The sequence below is a fragment of the Phalacrocorax carbo genome, chromosome 18, assembly GCF_963921805.1.
Source record: "Phalacrocorax carbo chromosome 18, bPhaCar2.1, whole genome shotgun sequence".
Lineage (NCBI taxonomy): Eukaryota > Metazoa > Chordata > Aves > Suliformes > Phalacrocoracidae > Phalacrocorax > Phalacrocorax carbo.
Genome location: NC_087530.1, coordinates 5,469,458 through 5,483,198, shown reverse-complemented (window position 1 = coordinate 5,483,198; position 13,741 = coordinate 5,469,458). Strand labels below are relative to the sequence as shown.

Genomic DNA, 13,741 nt, shown 5'->3' with positions numbered 1-13,741 from the left:
CCCTCCTGAGAACATTCGAGGTAAGGCCATGCCAGTCCCCGTGGATGGGGCAGGACAGGTTTCTCCCCCAGTGCCTGTAGGCCAGGGCAACCCACCCGTCCTCAGCATGACCTGCCATCATACAATCTGCTCTCCTACTCAGAGGGTCCACCTCAACTCATTTCTGCTCATCCAGCCCCATGGAGGTCTTTCTGGAGACATGTTTGGGTCTGGGATGGATTCAGGGATGTCCCTGGGCCCCAGGGGAGCCCATGGACACCTCAGCTGCTTTGGGAAGGGGTTTCTTGCCCCGGGGCTAGGAGTATGCACCTTCCCCTGGCCAAGATTAATTGGGCAAGATTAATTGGGCTGATAGGTTGCTATGCACCCCGCCATAAGGGATGGGCACAACCATGGGGGCTTCTATGCAGGGATATGGCCCCAGGGCTACCTGCAGCACCCACTGCAGAGATGCAGGGCTTTGGTGCACCCTGGGGACCTACTGAGCTGCTCCTTCCCCTCTGGGCTGCCCCACTTCGCTCATGGCAGGGACAACAGGCCCTGGTCCCCCTGCACTGGTCCGCTGCCGAGCGCCTGTGAGTTGAGGCCGCCATGTTCTCTGCTCAGCCACCGTGCCAGGGGATGGGGGACACCAGGGTGGCCTGTCATGGCCACGGAGGCTGGAGAGGCCCTGTTGGTAGAGGAGGGTCTGGACACTATGCCAGCCCACCATTGGACACCATGGAGGCCTGAGGAGGCCCTGGTGCCATAGCAGCCTCACAAATGGTGTCAGAGGCCTGCCCCCCTGCTCATGGCTGAGCTCTGGGGGTGGGGAACATGGCCACCTCCTGCTGTCACTGTGGAGATGTGACCAACACCGGTGGGATGTAGCTGGCGATGCCCACCCTGGGTGTACCTGAGCGCCACAGTACTATGCAAGGTCTTGCATACCACAAAAACTAGGGGGACCTGTTCCTAAACACCCTGTGGGAGCTCAGCACTGCTCAACCTTGCCCCTTACTTGGGTTGCCAAAGCACAAAACCCCCTGAGAACCAAACCCCATCACCCTGATTTGGAAGCTACAGCCTTTACCCCAAGCACCCTGGTCATTCTGTGTGGGACTGGTGTCTGGCTGGCAGCACAGCCCTGAGGAAGCACCATCCCAGCCAGGGCAGCCCCTTACCCTGAGGGATTATCTCAGTGCAACCATGCTGGGCTGGCCCTGGGAGCCCCCTCCCCACCACAGCACTCGGATATGTTTTATCCTCTCATGTAGCAGCTCCGAAGAGCAAAGGAGGGCGCACAGCACACTCTGCAGGCAAGAGGCATGGGAAGAAGCCAGGTACGTGCTGGCAGAGACAAGCTGGGCTGGAGCAGCGCGTGCTCAGCAGGACCCTGTAGCAAGCCCTGCCAGATACCACCTCCGTAGCGTTTGTGCTCTTAGCTGTACTCCTAGCAGCTTTTTGGGTGCCAGTTGGCATGACCTCCATCAAACTGAGGCCATGGCCAGTAGATTTTTTTTTAAAGCTGTTTAGACTCGTAGATCCTTATCCTGAATAACCCAATTTGTGCCACTGAACATGCGTAATGGGGGGATGTGTGAGTAGCTCCTCTGCCTCGGCCCCCGGCTCTGCGCATTGCAATAGCACACTGCATTGAGTTTTTCATGCATCAAACTTTGAAGAGGGGAGAAGAGGAGAAATTTAGCAGCTACCAGCTGTCTGGTGCAGAAATAGATGCCGGCGCTGCCAGAGCAGTGTTCTTGGCTCGGCTCGGCATTGTTCTCGTAGCAGAGCTGCTTGCAGTAGGGTAGGGCACAGAGCAGTGCTAAGCGGCAAGAAAAAGCATGTCTCTGATTTTTCTTAAGCATCCTCAAAGAGCTCAAAACTCATCCGGCTCAAACCAGACTCTGGCCCAGTGGCTCCTGTTGAAACATATAAAGGTAAGAGGAGGGAGCACGGTGCTCCAGGATTCCTAGCCTTTGCCCAGGTGACATGGTCCGGCAGCTTCCGACATGGAGAAGATGGGGAGGGTTTGCCTATCTGAGTCACGGTTACCACTACGTAGGAGTGCATCCCTAGGGTGAAACAATGCTTGGGAATTGCAGCAGCCAGAAGCATTTGAGCTGAAATTCTCTGGGTGTTGGTCAAACAGGCAGAAGTTGTTTCACAAAGGGTCAAGATTACAACAGACTCTCAGCTCCTCCTCAGACAGCTGTGAATCATGGGGAAACCCCTGCCCTGCTCCATCTTGCCTGGTCATCATTTCATTGCGACAAGTCTCCCCCAGTCACATGTGCATGCCAACCCACACCCTTTCCTCCTATCCCTCTGCCATCCTTGAATGTTTAATGTTAAAGCTTGGAACAAAATCCCAGCTCCAAGCCTCCCTTCTCCCCTCCAAAGGCTGGGGAAGCTCAGACCTGGCTGACACTGTTTCTGCTCACATTATACCCTGCCCATGCTGACTGGGACACCTGACCAGGACAGCTGGGCCACAAGGCAACTAGGGTACCTCCTCTCCTCCTGCATTATACTTTTAAACTTTCAGAAAGATCCAACATTCTGACTCTAACCCTGCAAGGTAATTGCCATCCTGCCACAGTAACAAAAAGCAAACACGAGAAGCAAGTAATCAAATTTCTCTGGCTACAAATTAAACCTAGCTCTTTGCTTTCTAAGACATGCCCACAGCTGAGAAAGGTCAGTCCTGCGTGCTGGGGACAGGAGCAGTGCTCAGCCAAAGGATGGTGGCATCTCTCACCCCACCAGCAGCCTTTACAGGTGTCCCTGTGCTGTGCCAGGCATCCCAGGTTCAAACTCTCACACACTTGTCCACCATCTTTTGCAGGACCGCACGCAAGCCACACTTCCTTACATACACTCATTTTAAGCATTTAATCTGAGAGTCACCACACTTCACAACCAGCATTGATCTGGGAGGTACAACAACAGGGGGGATGCTGAGAAGGGACACTGAGGAGAAAAAGCCAGAGAGGCAGCGAGGTTTTACCTTGGCACACAGCAGCTTCGGCTCCACTTCAGTCTTGTCCAGGGCCTTCCCATTGCTGGAGGCAGTGAGTGCTGCTGCACCCCTGCCAGCCCCATCCCGTGGGCCTCCTTGGCTCAGCGAGGCAGAGCACAGCCTTTGGCAAAGCCTTTGCTGGGGCTCTACACCCCAGCACAACTCCCTTGCAGGACTTACTACCCCACCAAACCCAGTGCACCAGCCTGACCTCTGCTCGTTAACAAGGCAGCCCTTTAATTAACACCTGACTCCCTTCCACAGCCCACTGCCTGCTCTCATGATTATGCATTTTGTTAAAACAATCATGTCCCAGCACAGCCAGGGGCTGGCTCCTGCCTGTCCTCACCCCAAAGGGACAGAGCTGCCTGAACCCCTCTCTGCTCTCTGAGCAATGCCTTCCACTCGATCCCGCCAAGGCGGTGAAGAACAGCAGCTGCTGTGTGCACCCATCCTGCCCAGCCCACCCCAGCCCTGCGCTGGCAGTGGCCACGGTGTTTCACCCAAGCAGGAGCCTCCTCTGAAGCCTCGTGGCTCCTCTCCTCCACCCAGCCGAGGGAGGATGCTCCCAGCCCAGCTCTCTCTCCTCTCTGCAGACTGTGAGTGCTACGGCCACTCCAACCGCTGCAGCTACATCGACTTCCTGAACGTGGTGACCTGCGTGAGCTGCAAGCACAACACGAGGGGCCAGCACTGCCAGCACTGCCGCCTGGGCTTCTACCGCAACAGCTCGGCGGAGCTGGATGACGAGAATGTATGCATAGGTGAGCACTCCAGCGGCCTTGGGCTGAGGCACCGCGATGTGAGGTGCCTTGTGAGGAACCTTGCTGTATGGGGTGAGTGCCAGTTCAAGCCCTTTCTGGAGGGTGGTGTGCCCACCTGCATGCTCCCCAAGCTCAGCAGCCATCATGGTCTCTGCAGCCTGCCAGGGCTTCTCTTCCCTGAAAAGAAAGCCCAAACAATATCTTTCCAACTTGATTCAGGTGTATTGCTCTACCAGGAGCTGCTCAGCTCCAAAGGCGGGGCAGACTTTGCACCCATGGCTGTTTGCACTGTTGGAATCTCTCATGAAACCATCCTCTTCCTGTCCCTTGGTCTCTAACAGCCCTCCCGTAGCATGCAGCCAGCCTTTTCCAAAGGCCCCAACACCTCCCTCGGGGCGTTAGGGGGCACAAAGCCCCCAGGCAGGACAGGCACTAACAGCCCTGTCTTTGACCAGAATGTAACTGCAACCAGATCGGCTCCATGCACGACCGCTGCAACGAGACCGGCTACTGTGAATGCAAAGAAGGTGCCACGGGGCCCAAGTGCGACGACTGCCTGCCCAACTACTACTGGAGACAGGGCTGCTTCCGTAAGTACCCTGGCAGCATCATGTCCCCCTAAGCCAGAGGGACAAAGGGAGGTGGGAGATGGGTCCAAACAAGGGGGATCTTTAGTGCTGCCTGCTCAGGTGACCTGTGATGCTCAGGCTGTAGGGTGAGCAGACTCCAGCCATTCCTCCCAAACCCAAAATGACTTGGATAGTCTGCCCCTGGTGTTTGCAGCCCCCACTGTGTTCTTCTGGCCTTGGAGCTGCTCTAGCGCTACAAGGGTTGGATAATTTAACCCCTAGGAGCTAGAGAGAAAAGCCAAAATCATCTAGTTTCTTCTGCAGTCAAGGGATTTAACATACCCCAGATTAACAGCCACGTCCTTCCCTCCCTCCCGCCTCGTAGCCAATGTCTGCGATGATGAGCTCCTGCTCTGCCAGAACGGTGGCACCTGCTACCAGAACCAGCGCTGCATCTGCCCCGTGGGCTTCAAGGGGGTCCTGTGCCAGCAGTCCAGGTGCGAGGCCGACAAAAAAGACTGTGACGGCGCCTCCTGTGCACACGGCAGCCTCGGCACCGTCCTCCTCGGGGTGCTCGCCCTCCAGCTGCGCGGCTGGGTGGACCTCTGAAGCCGCAGAGGAGGGAGCCCAGCCCAGGCACGTCATCCGAGGGACCTGGGGAGACTAAGGTAATGGGTGGCTCTCCCCACCGTCTCCTCCGCCTTCCTTCACGCTAGGACTTGCACAACATCTTCTGGTCCACTTTCCAAGCAGAGAGGTACGCAGAAAATTAGGGGCTGACTCCTGCCCATGAACCCATCCTGGCAGCAGCTGGGGTGGCCGCAGCGCAGAGCCGGCTGCTGAGCAGCGGTGCGGGGACTGCACCAGCCTGTGCCGGGGACAAGGGGCCCGTCCTTCCCTCGGCGCAGTGGCTCTCCTTCGCTGCTCCACACAGGGCGACCTGGGGCCGGGGCCACTGGGGCCCTGGTGAAATAGTGCCGCGATCCAAGGGATATTTTTTTTATTATTACTTTATTTACTTTGGTATAGGCTGGGGTGTTCTTTTTATTTTTCCTCTTCTTAGTGTCCTGTTTTGAAAGAGCCTGTCATGACAATGCCAGAGCCCCATAACACAACAGGCAGGGGAAGGGGAGGGAGGGAAGGGGGGACTCTGGTCCATCCTAGCTGCATAGTCCCACGTCCCACCATCGGCCTGGCCTGGCCACGCACATACTGTTGCCTACAACTCTAGTTGCTGCATTGATTTTGTACTTTCATTGCTGGATTTTGTTTTCTCGCACTTACAGAGAACACAGGGGCCATTAGGCATTTGGTACGTGAGGAGTGCAGTGTCTTATCCACACATTTCCGTATAGTGTACGGTTCAAATACCTTTTTTGGTAGAGACTTATTTTTGTTTAGATTAAATGTTATAAAAGAACCACAACTTAAAGGGACATTTTGCCATGAGCATTTGATTCTGGTGTATCCTCCTCCAGTAAAGCAACTATCAATTGCTGCTTGATCACCATGTTTTCATTTTTGTGTGCACAGTTAATTACAGGTAAAGACTTATTTTTTGATTCATAATGTCCTCTTGTGTTTTCTGAGTCACTACCAAGGTGCACCACATGGTGAGGGAGAGGGGAGGGCGAGAGAGGTTGCCTCGTCACTGAGAGCTGTTAATTATTTCTCCTAATTACTTTGCTGAACCGAGGTTAGACTACTAACTGTAGACAATGAGCAAAGCCTGAGTGATATATTAAGCACTGGACTTGTGTGGAAAGGCCCAGGGGGACCTCAGCTGTCCAGCCCCATTGCAGCTCCCCCTCCCCTACCCCAAGCAGGTGCCATTATACACCTTTGCAAAAAAAAGCTGTTTATTTTGAATAGTTTTAAGCAGCCAGAGCCTGGGACTTCAGTATAGAGCTTATAGGGGCTAGATCAACTCATTTAAGGCTTATAAACATGCTGCTATCAGAGGATGTGTTTGCAGTCAAGCACAAAAATGAAGGCAGGAGAAACCATAAACAAGAAATTATGTAATTCAATCAGAAAAATGGCAATATCACAAACACAAGAGCTTTAATTTTGTCATATCCAAAGATTTGCCAAACCTGGAGCTGATTAAGTGGATGACTGGAAGATGGGAGTGATCCACCACCTGCAGCACATTCAGTTCTGGGCTAGTTCTCATGACATGACAAAGCAGCAGCCCTCAGTCACCGCCCCAGCTCTACCCAGCCCGCTTGCTCCCTGAACCAGCCCAGGAGCCCCATGCAATCCAGCCATGAGCCTCCACTGGCATTTCCAGGTCTGGTGTCCTTGCCAGGTGCTACTCCAATTAATTCCAAGAGTTCTGTTTCAGTGCTTGGTCTCCACAGTCCTGTCCCTACAGCCCATCCTGCTCAGCTGGGGCCTGTGCTGGGAGCAGCCCAAGTTTCAAAAGTGCAAGAGCCTGCAGTGCCCTCCAGCCTAACATTGCAGACACTGTGTGCGCAGCCAGTGCCCCCGAAATGCAGCTGCTTCCACGGAGAGGGGACAGTGAGCTTGTACTTTGAAAAAGGAGAAGAAAACGGGAACAAGGGCACAGAATGGATATTGTCACATCAAAGAGCAAGGCAAGTCTGGTGTGCGTTTTGAACAGCTTTTAACATCACAGAGGCAGGTCACAGGGCTTAGTTAATCCACTATAAAATAAATGAGGGTTAAACTAACCCTGCTGAGATTAGATCTTTGAGGGTGTGGGCTGGAACAAGCATCGCCTCCTTTTCTTTAGTGCAGTCAGTTGCTGTCTGTTGGTATTGACACTCAGTCTTTGTACTGTCTGACTGCAACAGATTTAAAACTCTCATACGTTACTGTTCTTAAAAGTAATAGCACAGAAAAGACTGTAACAAGATCAAGATCTCTAATGGCACTTCTGGAAGGTGAAGCAACATTCTCCTTTCCCTGCACTAGTGTTTTTCTCTAGAATATTAGATTAAGCAACAGAAAATTTACTACTTCATAAAGCCATATCCCAGACAAACTCTGCAGCAAGCAGATTCCCTGCAAACACACACTTTTATTGCGATGTGAACAGGAACGTGCCAAGCAGCAGCACTGAATTCCCATAGAAAATAACCTTAGAAGGGCACAGCAGAGCTCAAAACAGCCCAGGAATGAAGACTGCTGAGGGTGACAGAGCACTGCACTAGACCTTCTGGGGTTTGGGGGATTTTCTCTTGGTTGATCGGGTGTTGGCTGGTTGGTTTTGGCGTTTGGTTTGTCTGTTTTCAAGATAAAACATCACTGGCTCCCTAACTCAGTTCCAGAGATGGTACCGCCGCCCCATGAACCCAGAATACCAGGAATGTTCAGTCCTGGACCTTCCTTTACCAAAGCCCAGTGAATAGTTCTGTAACTTCAACCAGAAGCAGAAAGTTGTGGTGCTAACCCCCTCCTGCAGCTACACCAAAGGACCCTGAAAATTGGTGGGGAACGAAACACAAGTCCGCCCTCCACACTACACGCACCATTCTGAGGCTCTTCCTAGCTGCGCAGAAGCAGAGCCTTCTGCGAGACGGTAGCTGCAAAGGGCAAACGTGACACACTTCGTCTTGCAGAAGAAATCAAACGGCCTTTAGGCTGAGAGCAAGAGCAGAGCCGAGAGGGAGCGTCAGACCTCCCTCCTGCGGCTCTGCCTGCAGAGGGGCAGCACAGCTCGTCCCCGGGCTCAGGCACAGCGCTAGCCCTGCACGGGGGAGATCAGGACGGCGCCTTACCTCTCCCGTGGTGCTGCAGAACTTGCAATCGCATAACACACACTACTGCAAGACAGGAAAAAAACCTCTCACACAAACTTGGTATTTAAGAAAATGAAGTTTCTGAAAGCTTCAGCACTGAAGATCTTTTAACTGCAGACATCTGTTAGCTCATACGTGTCTACACAAAAAGAACAGAGGTTATTGAAATAATACACAGAGAAACCATCACAGCATGTACCCACAGATCTGAAAGTTCATCATCTTTAAGATAGAAACATTTGTAGATCAGTTAATGCTTCTAAATGGGAGAAGTTGTCCAATGAGCTTGACACTTTGCTTGTGGAAAGGTTAACCAAAAGGTACTTCTCTTTCCGAGAAAAGCCACTTTGGCTCTTTCAAGAGGTTTCCATGTGCATCCTGTCACCGGTATGCAGCCGGCATTTGATTCATTTGAAAAAGTTTTAAAATTACACTTCTGTCTGCAAAAAAAAGCGACCTCTTCAAACAGTACAAGTAGGTAGAGCTTTTGATTTTTCTTGTTTACCTCCAATTCTACTCTGATTTTAACTATTTAGAGTAATGACAAATCTAAATAACCAAAAGCAACAAGGCAACAAAAATCTGCCTGGTGCAACAGACCGCTGCAGCCAGGCTGGGTCCACAGCCCCAGCTGCAGAGAAGTCAACAGCAGCCTGGCTTTATGCGTGTTTGTTCACTCGTCAGATAAAATGTTAAACTACAGTCCCTGGGAGCTGGAGACAGGAGGAGGGGGGTGGGAAATTCCACTGGCGCTTACCAGGTATGTTATTTGGTTTTTATAAAGGTGAGGAAGCAGGCTCCTCACCTACGAGAGTGATTCGTAGGGAGCCTTGCAGAGGTGGGAGTAGTGAAAGAACCAGCAGTTTAGTGGTAATAAAATGAATGGTTTCACCAACCAACCCTGTTTTATAATTCGCTTTCATGAAAAGTCCCAAATGCAAATAAAAGAAGGTATAAAGAAGATGAGCGTTCTTGCTCAGAAATCAGAGCACAGCTGGGTTCTGAAGAGATTTGTATGGCCATCTTCCCAGCCCTTCTGGCAGGGAGCTGGTGAGTTCGGCCGCTGTCGTGCAGAAACCGGCTAAGAACCGCGCGCTGATTTGAGATGCAGAGGGGAGCTTCAGACTGTCCTGAAGGCTCCTTTGTCATTTTGATTCTCCAGGTGTCGTAACAAGTTTCACTGCAGGGTGAAACGTGTGAGGAAAGCCTAAAACCAGCCATTTTTACCACGTAACTACCCTCCCTCCTGGCCAGCAACAATACCGGGCTCCAAAAGCTCCATCCCAACCCCACTCTGTGCTATTTCCAGGATTAAAAGAGGGGAAACTGATGGGATTGCTTTGTAGCAAAGGAGTTCCTGCTTGATTCAACACTGAAATCAGTGACAAAATTGGACAGCCACACCAGTGTAGCCCGTCAGGCTATAAAACAAGGTTTTCTACGTTTTCACAATATCAAAAGTAGCACGTGCTCAAAACACCTTCATTTTCATTTCTATCACTATTTGCCTGGGAGCCAGTGGCAAATTAGTCGAGGCCTTAGCAGGCAGGTACGTATGGCTGAAAGGTCTCACATCAGCGATATTCCATGTAAAAGGCTGCTTAGCTTACATTTATTTGCACTGAAGAATAAAGCATTGGGCTCCTTTCCAAGCATCTTTAAAAGACTAGCAAGGAGACCTTATATATGACTTGGGAATGGACCCATTGTGGCAGGAGACTGTGTTATATCATTACATCATTAACATTATAAATTCCATTTACAGTACAGCAGTCATTTCATCCATCATTTATCCATGGCGACCAAGGAAAACGTCTTGCATTTTTAGGACCGTGGTTCTGCTTATCCTCAGTATTGCTACAGTCGATGGGCTGAGGAGGAGCAGCCCAGCTCCAGCTGTTGGCTACTCCAGTCTCTCCCTTCTATACGCAAAAGTAAACCCCAGCATCTCACCACGCTTAAGCAACTGGGAAAAAAAGTCTCAACTCTGAATTTACTGGGGTCCCATGTTATTTTTTTGGTCTCAGCTGGGACTGGGAATGTTGGTTACCCTCAATCCATACGTTTGGTCACTCCAAGTTCTTCCTTGCTCTGGAAGCACGCGCTGCTCGGTGCTTCCCTAGCATCAGGCCGGGGTGAGTCTATTTTATGGACTAGCACGAGGAAGGGGCCAAGCGCCTTGCACAAGTCAGCCTCCTAGCTCCTGGGCCTCCATCCACTGAGCCAGCTGCTTGGTTACTGCACTCAGCTTACCTAGGACTGTAAAAACTCCTTGCCCCACCAGCGCTACCAGCACTGCAAGGGCAAGCGCAGGCAAGGGCCTGGGAGGAGCGGCCGTGTTCCTCACCCCCTCTGCGGGGAGGCACAGCTCTCCTGGCTGCCAGTCACAAGCCCGAGGCACCACCAGCTCCCCGCATTCCTCAGGGCCATCCGCTACCACCAGCACCGCAGCGAGGAGCCAACGCCCTCCCTGCCACGCTTCCCAGAGTGGGTTAATGCTCCCGCAAGCGGCTGCTTCCCCTCCAGCGGTCAGCAGACATCCCTAGGTACAACTGATACAGCCACCGTCAGTAAGCCAGCACACCACAGCATAGCACACATAGGATGAAACACAGATAAGAAAAACATACTAGACAAGCACCTGCTTGGATATCATCATTACATGTATGGCGCTGGTTTGTTCTCACATCACCATAATTTGCAGTAATGACATGGAAAAGAATTACAGCAAACCTTAAAGGAAAAAGGAATAACCAAAATTATACTCCACCCTCACTGGAAAGCCTATTTTGTGTACAAAGAATTAATAAAAATAAACCCAAACTTTGAACAAAATATAGTCCAACACTTACAAGAGATTTTTTCCCTTCTTAATAACATCAAAGACTAACAGTACCAGAGAGAGCACTGGTTTTGCACGGAGAATTAAGCTGCCAAGCTTGGAAGAAGCATGGAAGCCTCTGTACAAAAACCTGAAGGTCGCTTCTTCCAAAGTTCTTTGACACAAACTCCAATTAAACCGGTTTACATTAAGTTGTGTTGAGCATGTTCTTTACTGATTTTTCTGACTTCAGCACTCAGCAGAAGAGAACGATCACCAGACAACCTCCTCCAGCCATCACTGGTTCTGAGAGGGTATTAAATGAATAAAGCAAGTCTACCCTCAGCTTCCCAACACTGACTGTCCATCACTACTCGGGATTTTGTAACACACAATGGGAACGGCAGAGAAGTCATGAAAATTGTAGTGTTTGTTCCCCAAGGCAGATTTTATTTGCATCAGTGAGAAGCATGCTTTGGCTTGGAATTTGCTTGGTTTTCCATGTTATAAGCATAAAAGGAAGGAGGGGCAAAGTTAAAATTACAAACCTACCCTGAGTGATACGTGAAGAGGGAAAAGTGTTTTAACTGCAACAATGCAAACATTTTTTTATTCAAGAAAACACCATTAACGATACAGACTGATAGGGTAGCAGTAAGCTACCACTGAAAGATTGACAATTTAAGTCAGATAAATCTAGTATTAAATAAGCAAAAAAGTCAGAGCCGCTGACCACGCCTCAAAGCCGATTTCCAGAAAGATACAGGCATTACAGGGTACACGACCTATGTGCTGCATACACGGTACAAGAAAAATGAAATGTTAAGACAAAATTCCTTCCAGCATGTGATAAATATAGCTCTCTGAAGAACACATTTCGAAATGCAGATTGTTTAAGGAGAAAGAAAACTAGAAGAAAAGTTTCAGAGAAACATTCTTTTGACAAAATCATATTTAATGGCCAGAAAACATTGCCTCATTCACACTGTTGTCAGCTTCACTTTATTTACATCAAGACAGTCTAAATGGCTTCCAAAGCTATAGGATCCTACAGCCTTTTGCAGAATAGCAGCCTTTTTAGTGTGCTAAGTAGAAACAGCAGGCAGGTCAGCACAGCCCTGCCAAGAAGAGCCAAGAGGTTTGAAAGATGACAGTATTTCTATTAACACAAAGGAAGACAACACCCAGGGCATGGATTATGTGATGTGTGAGCAACCAAAATGTCCAATTTGTGACAGTCAGACTCATTCAAGCAGCCTTCCCTCTCACACGGGTACGCAACATCAAGGAAGACTCGCAGCACATACTGCTGACGAGATGTGGTCAGGGTTCACTGAAGCGATTAAGATTGCAACATAACAAATAACTAAAGCTAAGCAATGCGCATATTCTGATTTCACTTCACAGGCATCTCAAAAATTCTCTCCCATTACCTTAAAACGCTCTGTACTAGGCAGCACAATGAGCTGGACAGTCAGATGGCAACTAAAAGCCTCCCAACACACCCACAGTGCGGTTGGTACCAGTAAAGCATGTTTGTTCTGGGCTTGGATGCAGTAAGGGTGTATGTTTTGCCAGCAATTACAGTTTGAACCACAACCTGAAGTTTTCTACAGTGAGGTACCTTGTACTTCACTGACCCGGATGGCACAGACCTCTTTGGCAGGGGGTTAAAAGGACAAAGCTAACGCTAATCATTGCAATGAATGTGTCGGGACAGAAATATAGCTAAAGATTATGGCTAAGCTCTGGCCAGAGAAGTCTGGCAGCTCATTTGCTTAGGGAAAGCCACTGCCCTTATATTGGTTTAGCACAGGTCAGTTAGCCAGGGACAGCAAGATACCGCCTGCTTCCTAGCAGGCTGAATTTTAACACAGATGCATGAAGATGCCAACCTGGTCCACTCACAATACACCCAACTTGCATCAACATAGCAAGGTGCTGCATTCTCAGGCAGGAGCCTGCCAGACTATCTCCATGCAAAACTCTGTGCACGTGAAATGTTGCTCTTCACCTCCTTGAGACAGACACGTACTCCAGAAAGTGACACTTCAGTGACCCAAAAGCATGCTTAGTAGAAATCATTCCACTTTTATTGTGAAATGTATGATGAAAGGAAGGTTTCTTAAAAATAGTTTGGTTTTCCCCCCTACCCTATTTTACTGGTTATATATTCTTCATCAACACTGTGGAAAGAATCCAGTAATAACACCTAGAATAAACTGCTTGCCCTTTTTACCTGTGTAGATCTTCAAAGGCTCTGTACGAAGAAACTCAAGCGTCATTACCGATAAGCGTTAACTAGATCTTTGACTACGATTCCACAGTGCTGTTGATCATTCCTCACATGGACTCACTGGGACCAAACAGACCTTGCGGGCTTTAGTCTGCAGTTTGTGTTGCCACTGCAACAAGAAAAGGATTCCAACTGATGAAGCAGCAGCAAGAGCAAAACTCAAGGCACATTTGTATAAACAAAAGCTCTCTGTTCCTATAAAAACAGGCAATAAAAGATACAAAATAAGTAGAATTCTCTCCATTCAATCAATGTACAATTTGCCTTCCATCTTTCCCAAGGTATGAGGAAGAATCACTGCTACCACATTTCCAACATTCTCTCTTTGCTATCAAATAAATTAGACTTACTAGTGCAAAGGGAAAGAGAAGTCTGGCTGTTTTTTTTGATTTGGGTTTTTTTTGTGTTTGTTGTTTGGGTTTTTTGTTTGGGGGGCGGGGTGTTTAGCTTTGCTCTGGTTCTTCATAAAAAATTATATCACTAAGAAAAAAGCATTTGCACAAGGAAACAAGAAGCTATA

General features: G+C 49.6%; 1 protein-coding gene across 1 annotated transcript in view; it reads left to right on the top strand.

The window, feature by feature from the left end:
• The window catches only part of NTNG2 (netrin G2), a 50,736-nt gene extending 45,516 nt beyond the window's left edge, over positions 1–5,220 (top strand). Inside the window, exons 6-8 of the mRNA XM_064468772.1 lie at positions 3,601–3,768; positions 4,224–4,358; positions 4,723–5,220. Coding sequence (XP_064324842.1) covers positions 3,601–3,768; positions 4,224–4,358; positions 4,723–4,946 — 527 coding nt within the window. The 3' untranslated portion in view covers positions 4,947–5,220. The remainder of the gene's footprint in view (positions 1–3,600; positions 3,769–4,223; positions 4,359–4,722) is intronic.
• Positions 5,221–13,741: the final 8,521 nt, after the last annotated feature.